Here is a 25,279-nt window from a genome sequence, read left to right as displayed (position 1 = left end):
ATATTAAGATTACACACACTAAAAATTAAGTTGATATCTACATCTGTTATTGAGAAAAAAAATTCATTATTACTTCATTTTAAGCCATTAAACTTTGAATTTCAAAGTGGATTTTCTTAGTATGCATTTACATTGTAAGGAGAAAGTGTATACAAATTTTCATCAATTTATCTTCAGTAGTCACTCACGACATGTTATTTTAAATATGTATATAGCATTGCCCAAGAATATTGTAGCCAACCTATTTTCTAAAAGTATTAGGTTGATAGAACTGATTTGGGTATATGATATTTTTTGTGGCGTTTTGATTTTCTGGTAGCAGAATCTATTGACTTTCCTTATTAACAGTTCTGGAAAGTCCAATATATAACTGCACATGAGAAAAATAGTCTGATCATAAATCAATACCAATGTGTTTGAATGTCTGGCCTTATGCTTTATTGATTGTTATAGCAAACAAATGTTTTATAAGGAATTGCATCCTCTTGAATTGAAATGGTAAGTTTGTTGGGATTATTGGGATGTGGGGTAAAAGTAAGCTCTCCTGCAGCTGGACCTGTCAGAATAGTAGCCTCAATGATGTAATTTCACATAGTTTTGATTTGCAACCTCGTGCCATTATATAAACTTGGAAGGATAAGATTTTGTAGTAAAATAATAGGAACTTCCATTTTAAGATTGAGACTATAATCTGTAAAACCTGTGGGATAAAGAGAACTCAAAAATTCTGGAGGATAGTGAACTGCATCTTCAGTATTGATTACAGAACTTACAGATCAATATTCCTTGCTTTGCCCTTCAACTTTTTCTAAAATCATATTATTAATTTCAAAAGCAGAAATATTTTGAGGAGTTATAATATAGATCTTTCGCAAAGCCACTCGTACGGTTTTTGTAAAAGCTTACTAATTTCTGGATAAATACTAGAAATGAGATCATCATTATAGGCACAACAGTAATGAAATGTAACCATCATTCTGAGGAAGAGTATCATTTCCAATGTTTAGTAATTGTAAGGGAAAGATAGCATCGTCAGCTTCAAGATGAACTCTCACATTAGTTCTTAAGTTAGTTAAATAGTGTGAACAAATTTCAATAAGGGTGATGATTTAAGACACGCCTGAACATCGGTCCTAGTTCCTCTCGCAATGAAAGACAATGTTTGCCAAAAGTCTCTAGCAAACAAAATTTATACCACCCATTAATTTACACGATCTAATATCTCAAAAGGTTCAATCAATGGCTTCAATATGAGCTTGATGATTCATTGTGCATTCATCCTACACTATAAGTTTATCATCTAGCAAAATTTAGCCAAGCAGACCATTTTTATGAATAGAACAAAGAGATTCTTGCCCAGATGTAACATTTAATGGTAACTTAAAAGTGGAATGTAGAGTTCTCCCACCATTTATAAGTGTAGCAGCTATTCCTGATGATGCTACACTGATTGCAATGTTTTTAGTTGAACAAACTTGAGCAACAAACAGATTAATAAAGAAAGTTTTCCCAGTGCCGCTTCCAGGAGCATCTAAGAAAAAAATCTTAGTGTTGTCGCTAGCAACACTGTCATTTATATCTCAAACGCCTGATGTTGATTTGGTACTAATTTGGGAAGATTAATACTAACAAATTATTTCTGTTCATCGACATTGAAAGTCTTAACGTTGTAATAAGCATGAATAGCTTCTTGATTATCATGTGTTGGTGTTGGTAAACTGAAATCGCATTAAGTATTTCTCAACGACAATATCTTCAAAATTAATGAGACCTCTATTCAACATCTCATCTGAAATTGTAATCTCAATGTTACTGGTTAAAATATTTTTGCAAAAGTCTTTTTTGGAATATTTCCCACAATACTTTGGTTGGTTGGAATGGATGACAAAAACTAACATAATTGTTAATAATTCTCTATATTTACGCGTAGAGTGACAGAAGCATGAGCAAACATGTCTTTCGAGTGATTATCATTTTCTAATAAACGAACTGCAGTGCAAGCAGCTTTATATGTTTGGTGTAGTATACCATCAAAAGTTTTCAAGTAATCAAAAGATGTAGATCCTTTAACATTATGTAATAACATATGCAAATGAAAGCATTCACTTTGGTTCAGATGAGTTGTATATACTCTACCCAGAGTAGCATCCTTTTGATTCCAGGAAACTCTTTGATGTCACTTTCTTCTGCTTTATTAATTTATTATTATAAGTATAGTATCTAAGAACTTCAGGATGTAACAGTGACTTGGTGAAGTCATCGGACTTCACCAGTTAAAAAATCGCCAACTGGCTTCAGATGTACATATATATCTACCATTAATGTACTGATTCAATTCAAATGTTTGATTTTCAACTGAAAAAGTTGCTTGATCTGAACCTTTGGTAATATATTTGCAGATATATTGAATCACTTGCATGTAGTTGCAAAATTCAACATTTATGTGGGCATTAAAGCAATGTGACAATAGTGGGCAATGCGGGACAATCTATTTATTATCAATAATGTTACCTTGCATGTTTAAAGTTGGCATATGACCTCTGTACTCTGGACTTCTCAGAGTCAGGTAACCGTTATCTGCAGTTTGAGTGTTGCAAAGGTACATTTGAGAATACATTTTTGAACATTTTCCATTTATCATGCATGCTGATGACCTATTTACATCAGCGCATGGTTTGTGACACATATGTTTACAAACAATGTCATACAATGGGTCAACATTTTTATCAGGGAGTTCAGCAGATATGATAAGATAAATTTTGTCAGGTTGTATTTTAGTTGCTAACCATATCAATGTGTGACAATGAGGTAGGCCTTGTTTTTGCCATACGGCACTTAGCACATAGCAGCTGACCGAACCAAATATTTCTTTTCTGTTAATAAAGTCTAGAAGTTTTTTTTCATTTTCAAATGGAAAACTCTGGATATAATATCATTCTATCAGTAGATTTTTGACCAGTGAATAGTTCGTTTTTTATTTCTGGCCATTCAGAATTGCACGTAAAAGTTATAAATAAATCTGGATGCCCATATTTACGCACATATGTCATAGCATCTTGAGATTTCTCATGCATGTACTGCGGTAAACTAGTGAAAGATGAAGGAAGTATGAGACACTTTGAGGATTTGTTTTTCATATATGCTCACATTTTTATTTTAGCTGCTATTGCTGCAGAGCAGTCCAATGGTGGTGCACTGGGTGGCTGCACACAGCACCCTCCACATTAAAAGCAAAGCTTTACTTTGTACTTTCTCCCACTAGAAGCAGTCTATTGTTAATTAATTTAAGATTGTTTATAAATTTCTAAGTGTAGATTATTTTTATTTATATTTTATATATGTATCCTTATTTACTTATTATTATTTATTAATTTTATTTTTTAAATTTTTTTAATAAAAGAAAGGGATTATTAATTAATATTTAACAGTAAAAAAAAGGATTCTATATTTAGTGTGAGAGAGCCATTGCACATAGCTCCATCCATAACTCTCTTCCACAAGAAGCAGTTCGTTGTCAATTAACTGACAGATTATGTTTAATTTCTAACTGTACATTATTTTTATTTATATTTTATATTTGTATATTTTTTTACTTATTATTTATTTAATTTTATAAATTTGAATAATCAAATATTTATTGATCAATAAATAATGCCAAAATAGATAAATAAATCAATAAATTTGAATAATCAAATATTTTTCACCTACCACAGAACCAATATATCATATTACCTGAGAAATCGAATACTACAAATATATGTATATGTATAGTTAGGTATATATGCTATATATGTACCTAACTACTGTACATATATCAAAGTAACAAATTAAAATTGTATTCAATAATTACCAATTATCAGCAGCTTACGCTCTTGTGATTATGTAGACTGAATTTAGTGCAACTGACCACTACCTAGCAGACAACCAATATACTACGTAAACATTTATTGCCCGAGTACAAAATATCCGTCACTAAGTGGAGAGTCAACATACTATGTATGGAGGCAATGAAGCATTATCTTTTTAACTTGTTTTTCTTTTATTGTTGTTTTTAATATTTTTTCAAGATGAAATGTATCTAAACCTTCTCAGTTATGCCAAGAAACATAGGTAAACATTTGATTGCGATTGATCAGATAGTTTTTTTTTTATCGGAAACAAAAAAAAAACCCTTCCTTTTCATATAATAATATAATTAAACATTTTTTTTTTCCAATTTAGCTGAATTCTAGATAAATTAATACAAAAAAAAATTAATACTTTCTTTGGCACTAAAAGTAAATCTGTAGATAAAGGATTAATTTGGAATTTATTGCCAATGAAATGGTGTGAATAATAAATTATTTATTTTTAATTTGGTTATCTTAATTTTCTTATTATTACTGACACTTGTTGTATCTAGTTTTTGCTAATGCCCAAGCTTGTGCTGGAACGATTTGTTTAGATCGGTTCTGCAGATAATGAAATAGGATTTATTAAAAAAATAAAATCTTAACCCCAAATCTTTTATTTAAAGATTAATTTTGTTACCAATTTAATGAATGTATCCAAGAAATTGTACATTTAAAATCCATTTTTGGCTGCTTTTCACGATTATTATTGTGATACAACTCAATATTCACTTAGTTTTTAAATCTACTTTCCTGACACATTAACTGGTACTTGAAGAAAATAGTATCTTAACCATTTCCTATTTAAAAGTCTTATATACTTTGTATCGCTAGTGTAATTCAGAAAAATTGTTTAAAAAATATTTCATGAAATTTGATACAATTGACCTGGAATTACACAGGCACTAACAAACATATATATCACTAAAATATGGAAACTTTCTCCTTATTTACATCACAAAAAGGAGTATTTCTCCTCCTGCTACAGCAATATAAAAATATGAACTTACTTTAAAACATCATGGAAAGTTACATCTTCTCCATTATGTAAACGCTCTAATTCATAACACATGTGCTTGAACAAAAGACGATCTTTCTGTGGATCCACTTCTAATCTCCCTCGTAAAAGTCTTAAAATGAACCTTACCTAAAAAAATACCCACAAGAAATTAGCATAAAATTATCTTATATTTCATTAGTTTAAATGTTATCTGTTTAGGAAATAAAAAGTAAGTTTATTCAATCATTGAACACAATAAATGCCTAAGTAAAACTCAGTAATTGTGTTAATAGATAATTTAAAAAAAACAAAAACAGTGATGTATTACTTCAAAATTATCATAATTATTCTAAAATCTGATATTTAATTAAAATATCTACTTTACTTCTTCACATAGTCACACATATGAAGGTGGTGTCATGATACTTATCAATCATGATAATGGCTTTAGCAAACTCTGATTGAAGAACTCCATGGAACAGGATATCCACTCAGTCAATGACACCAACCATGAGCTCTTCTTTGGTTTCAAGGCATCAGAGTTTCCAACTTAGAAAATTCTGATTTTCAAACTCAGAGTTGGAAACTCTTCACTAAGTTTCCAACTTAGAAAAGAAATGGTAGTTAAAGTACATTGATTTCAGGTTATACATAATGATAAAAAAAAAATCATTAACGGCTTAAGTAAAGCCTTAGTGTAAACTGGGAATTGGGACCACACACTATCATATGAAGGACAGAAACAACATTTTTTGAGCATCCCACTCTGTTTTCTGAACTCAACTCCAAAGCTTCTTTAGAAATCGATAATGAACTTCTAACATAATTGTGGTTACAAGTTTCATGAATTCTGCCAGAAAAAGTACCCTTGCTGTCATAAAACACTGCACAAACACAATGCTATTTCTTATTGAATTTCCCACTTAGTTCTTTCTTCTTCAAGATACCTCTCCAGCTACTACTGATTTTTTCAGCTTCTTTCAATATATCTCGACTTTCATTTTTTATTTAAATTCAATTTGTTCAGTCCCTTCTTTTATCTCTTTCACAGTACCAAAAAATATTATGTCCCCAAATACTAACACCTTTGCCTTCGGATGTACCCTTCTGTGCTCCATTTTTTTTTCAGTTACCATTTCTCCTACTTCTTTCACTTTTTGCCACTAGTTCTGTCACAAACCTTTTTATTATTTGGAGTACTACTAATGATACATCCTTTAAATCTGTCTATTCTTCTGCATTAGTATCATTCAATTCTAACTAGAAGCATCAACCAAATAAGGCACTTTAAAGACACTATTAACATATAACTTGGTGTCAGAAATATTAGGAAACTGCCAAGACTTGGCATAGTTTTTTTTAAAACAAAAACTAATTAGGGCTTTTTCTATAACATTAGTATTCTAAAAAGATTTACTTTATAAAAATGACTAGATGCAAAAAAAAATATCTTTAATTAAAAATCCAACAATTAAGATCCAATAATGATTTTTCTAAATTATCCAACAAGTCTGATTTCCAATACTTTGGCCAAGATATTTAGAAAAAATAAATTATTATTATTAATAAAATAACAATTAATCATTATTTAAAAATTAATTATAGAACATTTTAACTTACCAACAAGAAGATTGAGTATGATATATGTTATTATAACATAAAATGAACAAAAGTATATTAAAGAAGCTACAAAATTGCCACAGTCAGTTTCCCAATAGTTGTCAGCTGGTGTACAATATGAAGGTTGTATCATACAGTCATGCATTATTTATTCCAGTCTTCTCCAGTAACAATTCGGAAAAGCATTGCCACACCGGTCACTGGTGAACCAAAATTAGCTCTCCTGAAAATACAATGAGTCCAGTAAATCTGAGTGAAAATCTATACAGCAACTACAGCTTATAATAGCTCACTAATCTGACAGTTTTCTGGAATTATAACTTCTACTTTGTAGGTTAAACAATATTAATTTTTAATTTATCATGTTCAATATTTATTAAAAAATACATTTTTTAAATCTGCATGTAAAATTTTGGTTATTACATAAAAAAATACTCTTATTTATCCTTATATTAATTTAAGACATATTTGTTAATCCGGATGGCAAATTGTGCCTTAAACTACTTTTTTACATTAAAGATATTTTCTAAATAGAGAGACATATGTTATCAGTTTTTGAAGTATTGTGCAATTCCGTCATCAATGGTAATCCCAACATTAAATATTTGTAACTAGATTTTAAAAGTGAGAAAATATTTAAAAATATAAAACATAACTAGACGCATCAAACTCAATATAAATAAAAATAAATTTAACAAATATTTTTAAAATGAATTATCTCATTAACTAACCTTCCTATACCTTCTCCATATTTAACTGTTCCAAAAAGGATTGTCCCAGCAAGAGCGTAGAAGAAGACCACAAGAAACATTCCAAATATGATAAAAAAGCTTTTGCAAACTGAAACACCAACAGTAAGCATAAGCATTTTTAATGTTGCGTGCTTTCCAGTTATTGTGAAAAAACGAAGAACGACAACGACAAAGCCCACAGTGTATGATAAGTTATTCTGTAACAAATAGAAAAAAGTCAATTATTTTCCTTGATTAATTTAAATAAGAGTAGTTATCATTTCAGATTTTATCTACTCATTTCCTTTCTGTAGATTTTAAAGACAATTTCATTTATGAACACTCAGTACTGTCCTATGATAGAGCAGAATTAAGGTTGAAATCCATTTTTATGTTATCTACTTTTATTTGGATTTGATATCCTTTGGTTGTTGAGATTTAATTATTAGCACTATCAGAAATGTTTGAACTGAGCTTTGATAATATTAATTACCTGACTGTAATTGGATTATTAGCCCCTTTTGAATTGGTACATTGCCAAATAATAAAATAAAAAAAAAACTAAAGCTCTGCACAATAATCCCCAGCTGTTTGCGGAATATGTACCTTGATTTACTCTACCAAAATTAATATACCTTAATATTATGCATTAAATCATTAGCAAATAATGTAATGGGAGAACATTTGTACATTTTAGGTACAAGATAATTAAATAACCACTAAAATTTCAATTATTAACTCTTTTTAACAGAAATTATAGAAAGAAAGAGTTTGGCCTACCACAAGTATGAATAATAATCTGTTTTTACTTATGTATTTATATGAAAACTGACCATTATAAAAATGTTTAAATGTAATAAGGAAAATGTAAGCCCATAAATTAGCAAAAACAGGGTGCACCTAGTAAGCAGCTGCAGGTCAATTTGGCATTGACAAAACTGTATTAAGTGAAATTACAGTTAAAAAATTAAGTTTTTTTTTAAGAACTTCATTTAAACAACCCACTCTAAATTTGCTATTTACAAATGCATTTTTTCTATTAGTTTTATTTACGACATACTAACCATTAATGTTTTGTTTTAACATTAAAATTAATTAATAAATCTACATTTATTTTTTGCTATCATTAATGTGACAAAAAAATAAATAAACATTAGGGTTACACGATTACAGAGTCATCTATTGTACTTTTATAAAAAAATAAAAAACCACTATGTCGTCAAACAATATGAGTGTTTTACTTTTATAGAAAATACATTTATTTATTTAATTTAAATACATCATAATTTTTACCATTTCTTAGCATTATATATTTTTTTAAGCATCTCTGTACGCCTAGGTCAGTATCTTTTCAAGCTCTCTTTAAAATTTTAAGCTTCATTCAATGAGCAGTTGACGGATGATTTTAAAACGCAAGGTTAAATGGATTTATTCAGAGAAGACTAATTGTGGATAATCACGGCATAATTTAATTCCTATTGGACATTTTTACTAAAAATAAAATTTTATCGTAGTATGACAGTTTGGATTTCCTGATAGTATCATGAAGACGTTTCATTGCTTCAAGATAATATTCTTGTTTACTGTCTTGCCTTCTGGAAGAAATTCATGGTGATCAATGCTCACATGGACAAAAAAAAGCTGTCAACATGTCTTTAATGTTTGACTCCACTTATCTTACTTTTTTTGACCATGGAGATCCTTTAACCACACATATTATAATGATGATTAAGCTTTTGTTTCAACATCATATTCAAAGTTCTTAAAGAAGCTATATTTTTACAAGGAACATGTTTTATCATTAAATTCTTTACATATAAAAGTTTAGAGCTTATTTTGAATCAAAAGTGAGTTTTAATTAATTATAAAATAAATTCTCTTACTTATACCTGTTTTTAATCATTACTGTGGCCAGAAATCAACAATATCATTGAATATCTGCTTGAACAAATCTTCTTCCTATGCTATTGTCTGTTCATGAACTTACATAAATACAGATTGAAAAGAAGCTCATCTTATATTTAATTTTATTGCGACATTTTATACTGGCCCAATATCAGTTCTATTTTTTGGTACAAGCATGTGGCAAAGTTTTGTGTCCACAAAACTTTAATTACTGTTAACAGTATGGGGGCTGCTTACTGCATGTCCTAATCACTATTTAGGTCACAGTATACTTTCAAATTATAGTTATTTTTAGTGAAATTGCATCTTGATTTAGCTATTTTAAGACCGCTTTGATCTGTAAAATATTCAGGAACTTTCTTAGATTTTGTGGCATATGACTGTAAAACTTAATATTGAAGATGCATTTTCCCTATGTAATATTTTACAAGCATAGAATATGATTTATCTATTTCAACAGGATTCGAAATAGGATTAGTACAATTCTGCAGTAAATGATTAGTGCACACCTTCCTCAAATAATTTTTCCAAGCTGTATTTGAAATTTTTGCCATCTCAAATTCATTTTTGTAAAAACTGACTAGTTATATAATTTACAAGCGAGTAAGTAAACAATATTATTTTATTGAAAGGCAATTGACTGTCTTCAAACAACATATCTTTTTTATAATTTCTGTATCATTTCTGCATGTTGATTTATTACATAACCAAAGCTCAGCTTTTTGTTATTCGTGTAAAATATATTTTGATATAAAATAGATTTTTGTGAATTTTAAAAAATTGAACCTTTTCTTTTGTATTCATGTCACACTAACTGGAAAATTGATGTAACAAGCAGTAACAAACCAGCCAATACAAAAAGCAGAATGGGTGGCACAGAATATCTATCTTGTTACATCAAAATTTTTATAGGAAAGCAATATTCAACAGTTATTTAAGATAAGTTATATTAGAAGGGTTATTGAATATTATTAAATAATAATTCCCTTCTATTATATCTAGTTGTTTGTTACAGAAGAATTTATTTCCATCAGAGTACTGCACTAAAATAAACTCCTAAATAAATAAACTCCTACCCCAGATAACAAAAAAATAAAAAATAAATAAATAAACCATAAATAAATCCAACACAATTAAAAGTAAAAGGAAACAACAATCAAAATAAAAAAGAAACCGATAAACCTTAAATAGGAATAAAAAAATAAATTGAATAATTACCAAAAACAAGAAAATAAAACTCCCTTCTAAACAACTTTAAAGTAATAAACCAAATAAATCCACCCTCTATTAGGACCTTTACGAAACTGAATATAACCTAATACCTTCTGCTCAAATAAAGTAAAAAAAGCAACACCCAGAAGAATAAAAATAAATAAATAAATAAATAAAAAGAACTAAAAATAAACATTTACTATCTGTAAAATTACATAATTAAATTCTAAATCTAACGACTTAAAATCTGTCAAATTAGTAAATAAATTATTATATTACCAAAAATCCTTTTGTACCAATTAGAATAAAAAAAAGAAGATAGAAGCCAACCTGGCTCATGCTGGCTTGAACTCAGATCATGTAAAATTTTAAAGGTCAAACAGACTTTTCTTTTTCCTGTTTAGTCTCCGGTAACTACCGTTTAGATAATTCTTCAGAGGATGATATGTATGAGTGTAAATGAAGTGTAGTCTTGTACATTCTCAGTTCGACCGTTCCTGAGATGTGTGGTAATTGAAACCCAACCACCAAAGAACACCGGTATCCACGATCTAGTATTCAAATCCATGTAAAAATAACTGGCTTTACTAGGACTTGAATGCTGTAACTCTCGACTTCCAAATCAGCTGATTTGGGAAGACGCGTTAACCACTAGACCAACCCGGTGGGTTAAAGGTCAAACAGACCGAAACTGTAAAACCTACCCCACAGAAATTTTTAATCCAACATCAAGGTCGCAAACAAACCTATCAATAAGAACTCTCCAGATTTATAATGCTGTTATCCATAAGGTATCTAAATCTTAAAATCAAAATAAAGGATCAAAAACACATAAGTAACTGTAAAAAAATAAACTAAAAAAAAAAATTATAAAAAAATAAACATCTATAGGGTCTTATGTCCCTCTTCAAAATTTAAGCTTTTTAACTTAAAAACAAAATTCAAATTAAATTAAAAAAATAAAGTATAATTATCGTCAAACCATTCATTCCAGACTAATTATTATGCTACCTCAGCACAGTCAAAATAAATAAAGTAAAAAAATAAATTGGTAAAGAAAAAATAATTAATCTACAACGAACTTAAAATGATGAAAGATATTAATAAAAAAAAAAAAAAAAACAAAACAAAAATTATATTAAAAAAATAGCTTATCCACCTTAATTTAAAATTTCAAAATGAAAAAAATAAAAAATTCTTGATTAAATCAAATTACCAGATAAAAAAAAACGAATTTCATTTCAAAATGACCCCAAACTTATAAATAATTATTCAACAACAGTAACATACAATTTAAAGTAAATCTTCATTATTCAGGAAAAAATAAATAAATCTAAGAAATTAATTAACCCCGATACAAAAGTTACTAAAAAAAATTATTATTCTAAATTAAAATTTAATTATCCCTTACAGTACAATTAACTAAATAAAAAAAAAATCAAATTAAAAAAAAGAGACAAAAAAATTTTTTTCTAAAACCTATCAGACCTAACTGAATTGAACAGTTAAAATACATTTATTATAAATAAATAAAACCCAAAATCCGTTCCTAGATACACTTTCCAGTACATCTACTTTGTTACGACTTATCTCAATTTATGAGAGTGACGGGCAGGCGATATGTACATAATGAAGAACAAAATTCAAAAAATTAATTTAAAAAAATTACTATTAAATCCAAAATTAATAAAAATAAAAAATTAATGTAACCCATAATAACCTCCTTTTAACTGCATCTTGACCTAACATAAATCTAAAAAAAGAAAAAGAAAATAAGTTTTCATTACATTCAACGACAGCAATACACAAGAAAAAAAAGCATCACCTTGCAGCTATATTATGGCAGTTTTAACACATATGAGGATATAATGCAAGGGCCCCTTCTTTTGATTTGTTTTTTCTCTTGGTGAAAAATGCTTTGAGCATTATCATCGCCTGAACGCGATTATTTATTTTGAATGAAATAATGTATTTATGTAATGTATGTATAATGCAAATATTTATGTAATGAAAAATGTATTTAGTTTTACCTGTAGCATATGCTATGATCAAAATATCTGCTTTATGACAAATGGCATAAATAGCTGAAACATAGTAATTCAAATATTTGAATATAAACGGATGGCTCTTAAGGAATTGTAAAACATAAGGTATCAATATTTCATTATCCCCTAAAATGGTTCATATGTTAGGCCCTAGGTTAAACTTGTGACACTGTACCACATAACAGACACAATCCACAAGAATGTGGAGCACTGTTAGTTGGCAGTCACAGCAAGCACAAAGGCATGCATCAATTTGCATCATCAGATATCCATGAGTCGTTGGTCAATCCACATACTTAGAAATCTAATCTGCGTGCATGACAACTGGTTTACTATATAAATATAGTCGAGAGTCAACATGTTCTCTCAACTGGGAAAAGCAAATGCACTTTGATTTTCCCATTTTGTTTTGTTCTACAAATAAAGGACAATCAAGACTTCTTTTGACAACCAAGATTGTGTTAAAATTCTATGTGAATGTAAATATGAATAAAACAAAGGTAAGGAGATGTGATATAATGGTGGAATTAGATATCAAAATGAATCATAAATTAACAGAATTTTTCTATTTAGGTAATAAAATTAAAATTCAAAGATACGGTGAATTAAAGTACAGTCAGAAACAGGCTGCCACAAACTTTGATGTATAAAAAAATCTCCTAATATCAGTTATGGATCTAAAAATTATAAAGATGTTCTAAAATTATAAACAGTTATGTGAACTGTAATACTTTATGCTATGAACCATAAAGAATAGGAAGAACAAAAAAAAGGATAGAGGCTTTTGAAATGTGTAAGAAGATGATGTTGAAAATTAGTGATAGTAGTATGAAATGAAGCGATTTTAAAATGTAGAGATGGAATAAATTTGTGGCAGAATCTTGTAATGGTATGAACTGCATAGGCAGACCATATGTAAAAATGGTCTGTCAATAATGGTCTGAAAGTAATTAAATGGTAATTCAAAAAATAATTAATTTAATAAAATAAGTAGATAGTAAATTATTTAATAAGAAAAAACAAAATTTTTTTCACACACTAAACATAAAAATTCTTTTATTAATACTCAATATGTAAAATTTTGAAATGCTACCAATGTATTAGTTAAACTGCGATTATCCCGAATAAACATATATGAAATTCTTAGAATTGACAATGATTAAATAATTACACAAAAATTCAATATTATCCTAAAATCAATAAAAGAATAAAAACAGAAAACTGGTTTATTTGTTTTGTTTATTTAATCATGCAGAAAATAATATTAAACAAAGAGGATTAATTCATATATTACAAACAGAATATACTTACAGAAACAACAAGGAGGAGCTGTTTGTCAATACCATTCCTGCGATAAATCTCTTAAAATAAATATTCTGAGTAATATCATATATAAAAGCTCGAAATTTTTTGCCATCAGGTCTTGGAGGTAAGTGTAAGGGGTGAGCAATTTTGAGACGCTTTTTTAAATCACACCTAATTTTAAAAAAAGTTGTTATTAAACATTAGAACATATAAATTGGCAAAGATATTAAGTCTGTTAGAAGTAGATAAAACTACTTTAATTAAAGAGGGTGAACACCACCCACTTCACAAGAAATATTAGAATTTCTGAGATTTCTGTCATCAGAATCATCATATCATCACTGTCACTTTCACTAGCTTTTGTAAAGAAATAATAAATGTTTCCATAGTATTGTCTTATCACATATATTCAGCTTCTGTTTCCTTAATATTATCACAATACACTTTCCAATATTTTTCATTCATATTGGCCACTTTATTTCTACATAGCCTTTGAATATCTACAATAACAAAAGCTGCTTAATAAAAGTGGGCAATTGTTTTGATTAAGTTTCTATATAGAAGCTTAATCAAAACAATTCACAGTAAGAAAGCTAATTATCAGGACATATAATTGAAAGTGGAAGGTTAAGAAGATCAATAGGAAAAAAGACAGGTTAGAGAATAATACAGATTAAACCTGATTAAAAAGAAAAAATGGGGCTATTACGAACTCAGAGTTTGGCTGGAAATAGAGAGTGGAGGTGGAGACAGAGATTGTGCAAGGGACCTACATCAAGGCAGGGCATCATATTATATGAATATATATAATAATAGTAATATAATAAGGCCCACCAATTTTGAGATCTGAAATTATACCAGATATTAAAGAACAGGAAAAACAGGAGTAGATGAACCTCCAATAGCAGAACTCTTTAAATATTTAGAAGATGAAGTAGTTAGAATTAAGCAAAGGAGTGAAGCAAGGCTGCTTTATCACAATCATTGTTCACTCTTTATGTCAAGGAAATGTTGAAAAATATATTGGGTGGCCAAAAAGGAGAAAGCATAGGTGAAACATAAATTGTGTCAGATTTTATGACGATCTGTTGATTGTAGCTGAAGACACTCAGACATAATAAGGAATGATAAAAGTTACGAAGGTGAATGACAGGGAAGATCTGGATGCTATAACAGAAGAAGGAAAAATTGAACAAGTAAAAAGATACAAATATCTACGGACAATACAAACTGAAAACTGAAGGTGTAAAGAAGAGATTAAGGTGATTCTTTCTTTTTTCAAAAGAAAAACCTACTTTGTTGAATTATGGATCTGAACCTGAGGAAGCGAATGGTAAAATTCTATGTTTGGAGTAAACTTTTGTAGGGTAGTGAAACATGGACACTGGGAAAAAGATAAGATCGAGACTTCTGAGATGTGGTCTGGGGGATATGGAGAAGATTAAATGGGTGAATAGAGTAAATAATGTAAAAGTATTAAGAAGAATAAATGACAAGACAACAATATTGGTGACTATCAGGAGGAACAGAAACTGGATCAGGCATATAATTAGGGGAAAAGGGGTAATAAATATAGTTTTTGAAGGCTCCACTGAAAATCAAAAAAGAAGAGGAAGGAAGAGGCTGAAGTTAACAAGAGTCATAAGGTAGTGAAGGTTATAATGAGACGAAAAGGAAAGCACGAGACAGAAACAAATGGAGACAGTAGTGGTGCCAGGGACTTGCTAACATGCAGGACACCATAATGATGACATGAATAAAGTAATAGGAACATTTTTACTTGAGTTCTTCTTCACTCAACACTAACAATCATAAGATTCCTTTTTTTTAACCCTTTCATATAACACCAGGCTTAAAGACCTGAGGGAAGCTTTAGCTTGATAAAGTGCTATGTACGACACTATAAGCCTAATTGACTTGTAGTAAATTAGGTTACGGTGATACACCACGCTCCTAGACAGCTGGCAGACCAGATGGGAAGAATCTGATAGGGGATACAGGCTAATTACACATGTCACAATGTGGGTCAGTATTGACCCACATGTCATGATGTGGGCTAACTACATGTCACGATTTGGAGAGTTAGATAATTTCCTTACTAAGTTCCTGTTGGGTCAAGGCTGCTTCAGGTCATATCTTTACACTAGGAGGCACAGCAAAGACAAGTGCCCATATTGCACACTCTTGATGATGTTGAACACATGCTTTTCATGTATAAATAGGTGGATGAATCAAAGGGCATATGGTGGCAATACACCTGCTAGACACGAACAACGTACAGTAATGTGCAAATTAATCTGAACAAAGGAAATTTTTTATTTACTTCTATGTTGTAACTGCAATGCTTGTAACTTAAAAACCAATTGAAAACTTAGAGCAACAGTTGGTTGCTCTTAAAAATGAATTGTACCACAAAAACTGACCTCATTAAAGCAGAATATTGGTATGGTTTCATGACAAAGAAAAAAATGTGTACTACACTTGTTGAATTGATGCCAAATCATGTACATGAAAAGAGAGATTAAGAATAAAGGAGGGCATATTAATTTTACTAGATATTCACAAATTGTACAAGTATGATTTATTTTCTAAATAAAGTTACTTTTTATTAAATAACATTGTGTTCGGATTAATTTGCATGTTACTGTAATTGGTGTCATGCCTGCTAACACTGAGAGGCGGAGAGCTCTCCAAGATGATAAGGAGCATCACTGCAGGGTGAGTGGCTGAAGAACACCCTGCGAGGATGAGGGGCGTCCATCTGCATCATTTAAGTTAGATTAGACCAGGTAGGCTAAGCCTAACTCACTGGGTTGGTCTAGTGGTGAATGCGTTGTCCCAAATCAGCTGATTTGGAAGTCGAGAGTTCCAGCGTTCAAGTCCTAATAAAGGCTTTTATACTTTTATACAGATTTGAATACCAGATCGTGGATACCGGTGTTCTTTGATGATTGGATCTCGATTAATCACACATCCCAGGAATGGTCAACCTGAGACAGTAAAAGACTACACTTCATTTACATTCATATATCATCCTCATTCATCCTCTGAAGTAATACCTTACCGTGGTTCTGGAAGCTAAACAGAAAAAGAAAGGTAGGCTACGACTGAATGTGGATGTACGTGTTCTGTTGATGCCTGTGGGATTCTGCCAAGTTCCTTGCGCCCCTTTCTGGCAAGTGATCCTGTGATTCCTACTATGCTTTTGGTGGGTCAAGTCTTTGCATGTCATAGAGAAGAAGTGGTTTTAGTTGGTAAAAACCCGACACTACTGTCGGTGCAGGCAGATAGTGTCTTGTAGAGATTTCCCCTCTTTGGACAAGTCTACAACTCATTGATTTGATATGGAATATTGTGCATAGTAACAGTTTTATCTAGAATTAACTATTATAATGGTGTTATAATTTTTTGCAATTTTCATTGTTTCATTGAATAGATCGTCTTTTTTTTGTAAGACTGGCATTGTAGTTTATGTAAAATTTCACTTTAACACTGATTAGTACAAAGGCAAACACTCTTTTTTTTAAATATTTAATCTATATTTTTTCTTATAGAAAAAGTGTTTAAATTTTAATTAGACTCTATTTCTTTGTGTTTTAGAACCATGGATATAATTTAAGGAATGTTATACAAAAAGTAGTGATGGATTCAATCATGTCAAGGGAGAATTTATTTTGTAACTAAGTCAAAGATCAAGACTATGAAGAAAGTAATTCTGATTTTGAAGAAGAGTAAGAGGGTGACAACTCATTATTAAGATGAATATGCCAACTGAATGTGAGCTCCTTGTTATCAATTCAGAAAAACAATATTATTTAAGTAAAGATGCTTGTATCTAATGAAGTACTAATGAACTTCCCAAAAATTGCCTCGTTCTTCAGCGCCAATTTCAAGAAAACAGCAGGCTTACTTACCAGTTTTCCAAACCACAAATGTGGAAACCAATCAGTGTATGGTAGAATATTGTTATGAATCAAGGTAACAGATTAAAAGAAAATTTAGACTTTCATTGTTGCCTTAACAACATTCAGATATGTAAACTTATCATATTTAATGACCTACATACAATGCAATTTGTACTAACCTACAAATTAAGTAAATTAAGAAAAAATAAAACACACAATTAATATTGATAGACTAATTGGCAAGTATTACAAATTATGAAGAAAAATTTAAGTGGTCAGAGCCCAGTGTTACTGGTGATACGGTAATGCATTATATGTATTGTTATAAATAGTCATATGTGCAGTAATAGTGTATCACAATGACAGACTGCTATTCATATGTACTGATTTATTATCTCTTTACAATCTAATAGCTATATGTCGAGAATACTTCAATAATATGCAATTTCTTTTGTATTTTTCATGTATGGTTTCCCAAAACAAGTCAAACATGTGATATAAAAAAGTGGTATTAATGGAGTCAGCTGTAAGGCTGAATATCACCTTAAATTCAGAGGAGGTTAGCATGCTGGATATGTAACAGTACATCAAGTCTATGAAGAAGGAAAGAGGAAACCACGTTACTTACCACTGGTCTAATTCAGACCAGTGTGCCTGATATATACTTGTATTATACTATACCTTTTAATCTCAGGAATGGCTGTGGCTTTCTCACAAATCTTTTATCTTAAGTCAGGTTATTTAAAACCATTAGGCCCCAACTTTCTTTTTTAACTTTGAATTGCTATACATTTATAACTTGAGAAAAAGTAACTTAATTAATTTATTAAATAAAGTAACAGTTGAAAAACAGACTCTAGCTGGGAATTGTACCTGAGCTCATCCAGAATGCTATAGCCATAACCCCAACTGTTTTAGCGGAAACATTGTTGTAATCAGTTTTTAACAATAAATAAAATTTTTATTTTTAAAAAAATAAATACAACAGAAATAGATGTATATCAATAATAGGAATGCTGGAGATAGACAAACATTATTTCCAACAGCCAATTTACACAGATGTAAATGGTTATATATACATTATTTTCTAAACAATTGTTTTAACAGTAATATAAACAAACCTGAATAGGAGACAAACTATGCAACAGAAATAAATAACATGAAAAGAGGCTAACATAAACAGATATTAAGTGTTAAATTTCCAATCCAGGTATCGATCACCTATATAGCTGCTTCTCTTATACAGACAAAATCAGCCTGCATAAGATGGATTTAAATGTATTTACGTAAAAATACATAAAACATAATATGTAAATATTATGCTTACATTAAACAGGTGAAATTCATACTGAGATATCTCCACATTCATTATATAATAAGTACAATAGTAGTATTGAGAGTCAGAAAAATAATATTTTATAAATAAATGATTTTACAATGAAAAATAAATCAAACATGTTACATATGTTTAAAAATAAAAATATTCTTGCCTTTCAACAAATAAACAAATTTTGATGTTAAAATTCACGGAGTTAGAAGACTGATCAAGAAAACAAAATACTTAAAAAGTTCATTAAACATTTTATACCGTATGTAGTCAGAAACTATGAAAATAGTTTTGCATGTTAGACTACTCTGAACAACTATAACAAGTTAAAATATTTGCTGTGAATTATTGCCAGGTAAAAAACATAAAATATGTTCATCGCTAAATACCTGCATGGTTGAATAAAAAAAAAAAAAAACATTTATTTTTATATCAGAACTAGTAAACATAAATACACACCATTTTCTTTGATCCACTGTTAGAAGAGCAGTACCTTTATTTTCAGAATAGTTGGCAATTACTACACCAACAAATAATGTCAGACCAATCATACATCCAAGAAATATGTAGACATGGATATATATTGCATGTACCTGTTAAAAATTGAAAGCGATTAATCTACTTTTTCTGTTATGGGGGTAATGGAAAGAATATTTTCAAATATTCATAAAACAATAAATAAAAATTATAATCTTTTTTCTTACATCACTTTCAAAAAAAAAATAAATATTTTCCTCCAATAAAATCTTATAAAAAATATCACTCAATTGGAGTTTAATTTTAGCAGTTATGAGCATGAATGTATGTATCTTATATAAATAAAGGTAAAAAAAAAAAAAAAAACAGTTTAATATTGAAGATAGTTCACACAACAGTTAATACATATTTAACTTTCAGCAAACAAATCAACCATACATTTAATTTTCCTTCACAACAATTTTTAAAAAAATCTGATAATGTAGTCGCAAAAATGTTCAAGCCGTATTAAATAACTCTATTATTATCATACAGCCCTATATTAAATAACCTTGTTTTTAAAATTAATACTTTGAAAATGTTTTAAGAGGAGAATTTTCAATACAGTTATGTTTAATAGTAAATAATATGATTATGTAATAAAAGGAAAAGACATGTCTTATATTTTGGTAGAAATAAAAAAATACTGACCTGTTGTGTACAAATTCCCTTCCGCAAGACCCAAGAGAGATCCATTTTTTCTGACCACCAGTTCACTCTTATTTATATTTCAACTAACCTAACTTACAGCACTAACTTCCCCATGAAGAAGGTTGATGTTGATATTTTGGTTGAGCCCACTACAATTTTAAGGCTAATATGTTTAAACAACCTAATTTTTAAAGCTCTTCAATCTGTTCTTAGCTACTATTCAGTTGTAAAATTCTATTAAACAATACATCCTGCCCCGACAATTATCTCTTTGTCTTATCCTTGATTTTTTATTTCTTTTGATGCTACTCTTGCTATAAGCAATATTTTTAATCAGAAAAACAATGGAGATTTTAAATGATCGGATGATTGTCCAATGTAGTGATTCAGTTCTAAGGTTAAACTAAATACTTTATTTAATTGTGATTTTTATAAATAGATAGTGTCGGGATGGAGTAGACAATCAATCTTCCTATAAGGGAATGGCTGAATCAGTTATTCATTACCAATAGCTCATAATTATTTCTATCCTCATTTAGGTCTGATGATTCATGGATATACTAACAAACAACAAACACTCCCGTAATTCAAACAAGTCCACAACTGACTACAAGTCTTGACTAAAAACGGAAACTTCTAGGTCTAATGTGAATCAATCCAATATAACATGTCAAAAAAATAAAAAACCTTTAAGATTTTAAGGAAGCTTTTCTATTTTGGAGATGTAGGATACAGTAAGTCTTTTCAAACGCTTCTTATAATACAATAATTAAAAATAATAAGCTTTAAATACTTTTAAAAAATAATAAGGTGAAGTTTCGATCAAAGTGGACCTGGGTTGAGGTAATACTCACTCAATACCAAGACAGCCAAAACACTTACTACTTTTCACAAAAATTATTAAATACTCCTGAAAAAAAATTAAACATTTTTTTGTTAAATTAGCCTCTCTCCTGGATTCAAAGAAGGAGTGTGTCCCTGCAGCTCCTACACCATTCTACATGTATTCTGGTTAGAATAGAAAAAATTTAATTTCTGAATATTTAGATTAATTTTTTTTTGATCAGACAAGTGGGGTGGAGGAGTAGAAGTAGGAGGAAAGGAGAATTTTCAATTTTTTTTTTTATCTTATTAATCTCAAAGTTTCTGGAAGTTTCATCAAATTCTTTTATCAACCTTAAAGCCTAGTAGGGCTTTTATTCCAGTAAGTTAAAGACTGCCACTAAAGATTTACTCACAGACTTAATTTCACAATCATGAAATGAAGTCTCCTAAACTTAACTCCTGACATCTATTTATGTATAATTTTCAATAAATATTTAAAAAATGAAGCTCTAATTCAAGGAAAATTAACCTGTTCTAATATAGGAATTCCCCATTCTTCTTTATTTTTTCAACTTCTTTTTAAATTTTTAATACATCTGAGATTGATTTTTAGAATATTAGACACAATTCGATTACCAAATATTTATTGGGATTATGACCTTCTCAACAAAATACTAACCAAGTTTATTTTGATATTACATGGAACAATAATATTTAACTAATTTTCATCGCCAAATTAGATACACTGCTGAATTTTTCAAAAGTAGTCAGGTTTATCATACAATTCAGTAATACATTAATAATTACTTACTATTCATTTTATATGTTTAACATGTAAAATTTGATATAAAATGTAATCTTATTATTGAACTTTTCTTTTTTACTTTCATAGTTTACATCATTATATACTATTATTACATTTTCCTTTAACAGAAGTTGATACCACAAAAATAAATACACAGCTAATACACAGTTTTCATTCAGACAATAATATTAAAAATAAGCTATGCATTGTTGAATAGATGAGACACATTATTAGAAAATAAATAGAATGACAAATAATTTTTAATAATTATTTACAAGAAGAATTAAATAGAATAAATAAGCAGTTTGTACTTACAAAAAAAATTCCACATCATTGAAAAATTTGACATAATCAATTTTGAAGGCTGGCTTTAAAGTCGAGCTGTTTTTCACTCTATGACAATATGTATTTAAGATGTCTTTTTAGTGATAATTGAAAATAATATTATGATCAAACAATTTGTTAATAGAAATTTGAAATGTTATATAACATGACAAAAATAGAACTGACCTAATTTATCTAACAAAGAACATTACATTTTTTACGACGGCACATACCTTCTATCTGCATAATTAAAATTGCATACATATACAGTGAAACTCCCCTGGGAAGGACACTTCCCAGTAGTAGACTTATCTAATACCAGACACTTTTAGAGTCTCCGGTAGTTTTTTAGTGAAGTTAATTGATAAAATAATTCTTAATAATGAACACAGACAAGGAATTTACCTACAAAAAATGTTCAATCAATTATGAAAAATGGATAGCGGGAATAAAAAAATTGCAATTTTCACAGTTTTATTTCATACTCAAGTGTGACTAATTTATTTATCTGTTGTGAATTGCATCACTTCGTGCCTAGATGCTGATGTTATGATTTCAATCATTTCATGTATTCATCATCATCAGTTGATGTGCGTGTGTACACTAGTCATTGTTACGGTATAGAACTGTATTATTTTTTGTAGCTCTTATTATTAGCTCTATTTTCTACACATACTTTACTATATGTTCAATTTTGTATATTTTATAAAAATCGTTACAACCATTGATACCACAACTTAAAATATCTCAAAATTGTAAATGCTTGACATTAAAAAAAAAGTAGCAGTTATAAATGTCTACGAAAAAGAAAATTAAGAAAAGAAAAGGAAATTGCAGAAAACTCTGTTATGGTGAGTTTAAAGCATCAGGGGGTTAGTTAGATAAACTCTGAATTCGATATAATGCTTCATATAAAAAAGTTTACGGTGAAGCTGTAGATCAGAATTTGGTGTGCGAGTGTAAGAAAAAGTTAAATGGAATATGCAAGAGTTATAATGAAAGAAACATTTTTAATTTTGATGAGACTGGTATTTATTTCCAGGCTTTGCCCATTAAAATATGTTTGAAAGAGGAATAATGCACAGAGGGAAAGATATCAAAAAGACTGACTGCTTTGTTGGCTGAGAATATGTCAGGTGAATTTGAAAAACCACTAATAATTGGTTACTGAAGGTGACCTTGGTCTACAGCCCTCACCCCCTTGACCTTTTATATTGAAAATTTAATGACATTAATGTCCCTTATACAGAAGTAATCTGACGAAGTTTGGTCAAAACCGGTCCACCAGGTCTGGAGACCTTAACTATGCTAAATCTCGTGATACTGAGGGTGACCTTGCACTACAGACTCATTCTCTTGACCTTTTAAGCTGAAGATTTAATAGCATCAATTTTTACTTTCCAGACTGGAAAGTAAAAATAGTACTAGACTGGAAAGTAAAAATTCATGTGGACAAATGCCTTACTTTGATTCATTTTCTCTTTGTCCTCCAATTTGTGTGTTTTCAATAAGGATTTATAACTTAAAAATAGATTGAGATGTTCTAATAAAATCTGGTTTACATGCACCGTACAATATCTTCAACAAAATAAATAATTTTGAACATTTTACCTTTGAAAAAGCAAAATGGCGGCCATTTTAATTTTTTAATCATTAATATCTTTGTAAATATTAATTTTATCAAATTATATTGATTAGATAAAATATAAGGCCTCTTGTTGTGAACACCTCATTTGTTTAAATTAGTTGATGAATAGCTGAAATTGTTAGAGGATCATACAAATTATGCAGACTCACAATTTTATGTCTGTTTTCACTTAAGAGTATTAATAATTAATTTCAATTTAATGAACTTATTTCATTTATTTTGATGTTCTGAGTTCTACAAGTCTGGGCAACATCTTCTGGGATATTTTGTAAGTGTAGCTTTAAAAAAAGGAAGAAAAAATCTTTGTTGGTTTTTTTAATATAATATATAATATTTTTGAATAATGCAATTTTTTTTTTTACTTTTAAGACCATAATGGATCACTTTAGTTCTTTTTTTTGGCAAGTTCTTTCTTTTCTTGCTGATTTGTTGTTTTTCAGCTTTTCTTTTTTGCCAGTAATTTCTAAGGGTTCAGATCTTCTTGCCCTTTCTTGTTCAGAGTACACCCGGCTTATTGTTTTGTTGGGTTTTGATAGGAATCTTGTTTCTTTATTTTTTAATTTCTCATAGTTTCCGGTTTTCGTTTTTAGGTTTTCACGGGTTATCTCTAATTCCTCCATGTCTTTCTGTACTTCGTATAACCAGTTCGGTCTGCTTTTCTTGTTCCAGAAAAGTTCGATTGTCCGTCTGATAAGTCTGGTTTCTTCCATTCTGAAAATATGCCCTAGAAAGGAAATTCTCTTCTTTCTAAATTTATTAGTTATCGGGATGATCGTTTTGTAAATAGATTCGTCTGGAATAATTCTCCAAATCCCGTCTTTTTTAATGTTTTTCCCGATGCATTGTTGTAGAATCTGTCTTTCAATCTTTTCCTGTTTGTCGGTAAACCTTGTCTGGTACGGTCCAAATATGGTTTCGCATCCGTAAAGTATTTCTGGTTGGATAACTGAGTTATAATGTCTTATTTTTGTGTTTATGGACATGCATTTTTTGTTACAGATGTTTTGTGTTTTTATTGTGGCTTTGATGAGTTTATTTATTCTTTCATTCCAGTTTGGATTTTCTTGGAGGTTGTGTGTGATGTTTTCCCCCAAATATTTAAAGTTTTCTAGTAGATGAACTTCCAATAGAGTTCTTTAAAAGGTTGGAACCAAAAAATGTGAAGAACATACAACTATCAGCTTAATATCACATGCTACAAAAATAAGCTTAGCATTATGAAAAGAAGGTTGATTACAAAAATGGAGGAGAATGCTGGAGAAGAACAGTTTGGATTCAGAAAAGCAGAGGAACAAGAGAGACTGTAGGACTGATCAGAATGATAGAAGAGAGATGTTTTGAAAGAGGAAGAGGATTGTGTTTTATAGATATGTCTAACATAATACAGTGGGAAAAGTTATTTGAGATTCTGAACGAAAAGAGAGTTGATTAGAACGGTAGGAAATTGATCAGAGAATTGCATATGAAGCAAAAAGCAGTTGTGAAAATAAATGAGAATCTCACAAATCGGTTAGAATTAGGCGGAGGAAAGGCTGCTGTTTATCACCAACACTGTTCACTCTTTATGTTA

The 25,279-nt window shown here is 29.6% G+C and overlaps 1 protein-coding gene across 9 annotated transcripts in view; it reads right to left on the bottom strand.

Annotated features, from left to right (window-relative positions):
* LOC142318031 (sodium leak channel NALCN-like) overlaps positions 1-25,279 on the bottom strand; it is a 198,344-nt gene that overhangs the window by 46,324 nt on the left and 126,741 nt on the right. For 5 of the 9 annotated variants that reach the window (XR_012754784.1, XR_012754785.1, XR_012754786.1 and 2 more), the window contains exons 3-6: positions 19,400-19,533; positions 7,242-7,459; positions 6,511-6,733; positions 4,901-5,037 (exon numbers count right to left, since the gene is read on the bottom strand). Coding sequence is in view for 2 of the 9 variants with exons in the window: in XM_075354559.1 (XP_075210674.1) it covers positions 7,402-7,459; positions 13,715-13,879; positions 19,400-19,491 (315 nt within the window). In the remaining 7 variants the exon portion in view is untranslated. Of the gene's footprint in view, positions 1-4,900; positions 5,038-6,510; positions 6,734-7,241; positions 7,460-13,714; positions 13,880-19,399; positions 19,534-25,279 lie in introns of those variants that run through there. The other 4 variants (XM_075354559.1, XM_075354558.1, XR_012754783.1 and 1 more) reach the window with 3 other exon arrangements.

This window comes from Lycorma delicatula, chromosome 1 (genome assembly GCF_047948215.1).
Source record: "Lycorma delicatula isolate Av1 chromosome 1, ASM4794821v1, whole genome shotgun sequence".
NCBI lineage: Eukaryota > Metazoa > Arthropoda > Insecta > Hemiptera > Fulgoridae > Lycorma > Lycorma delicatula.
The sequence above is the reverse complement of the archived record's forward strand: the minus strand, read 5'-3'. Positions and strand labels throughout refer to the sequence as shown.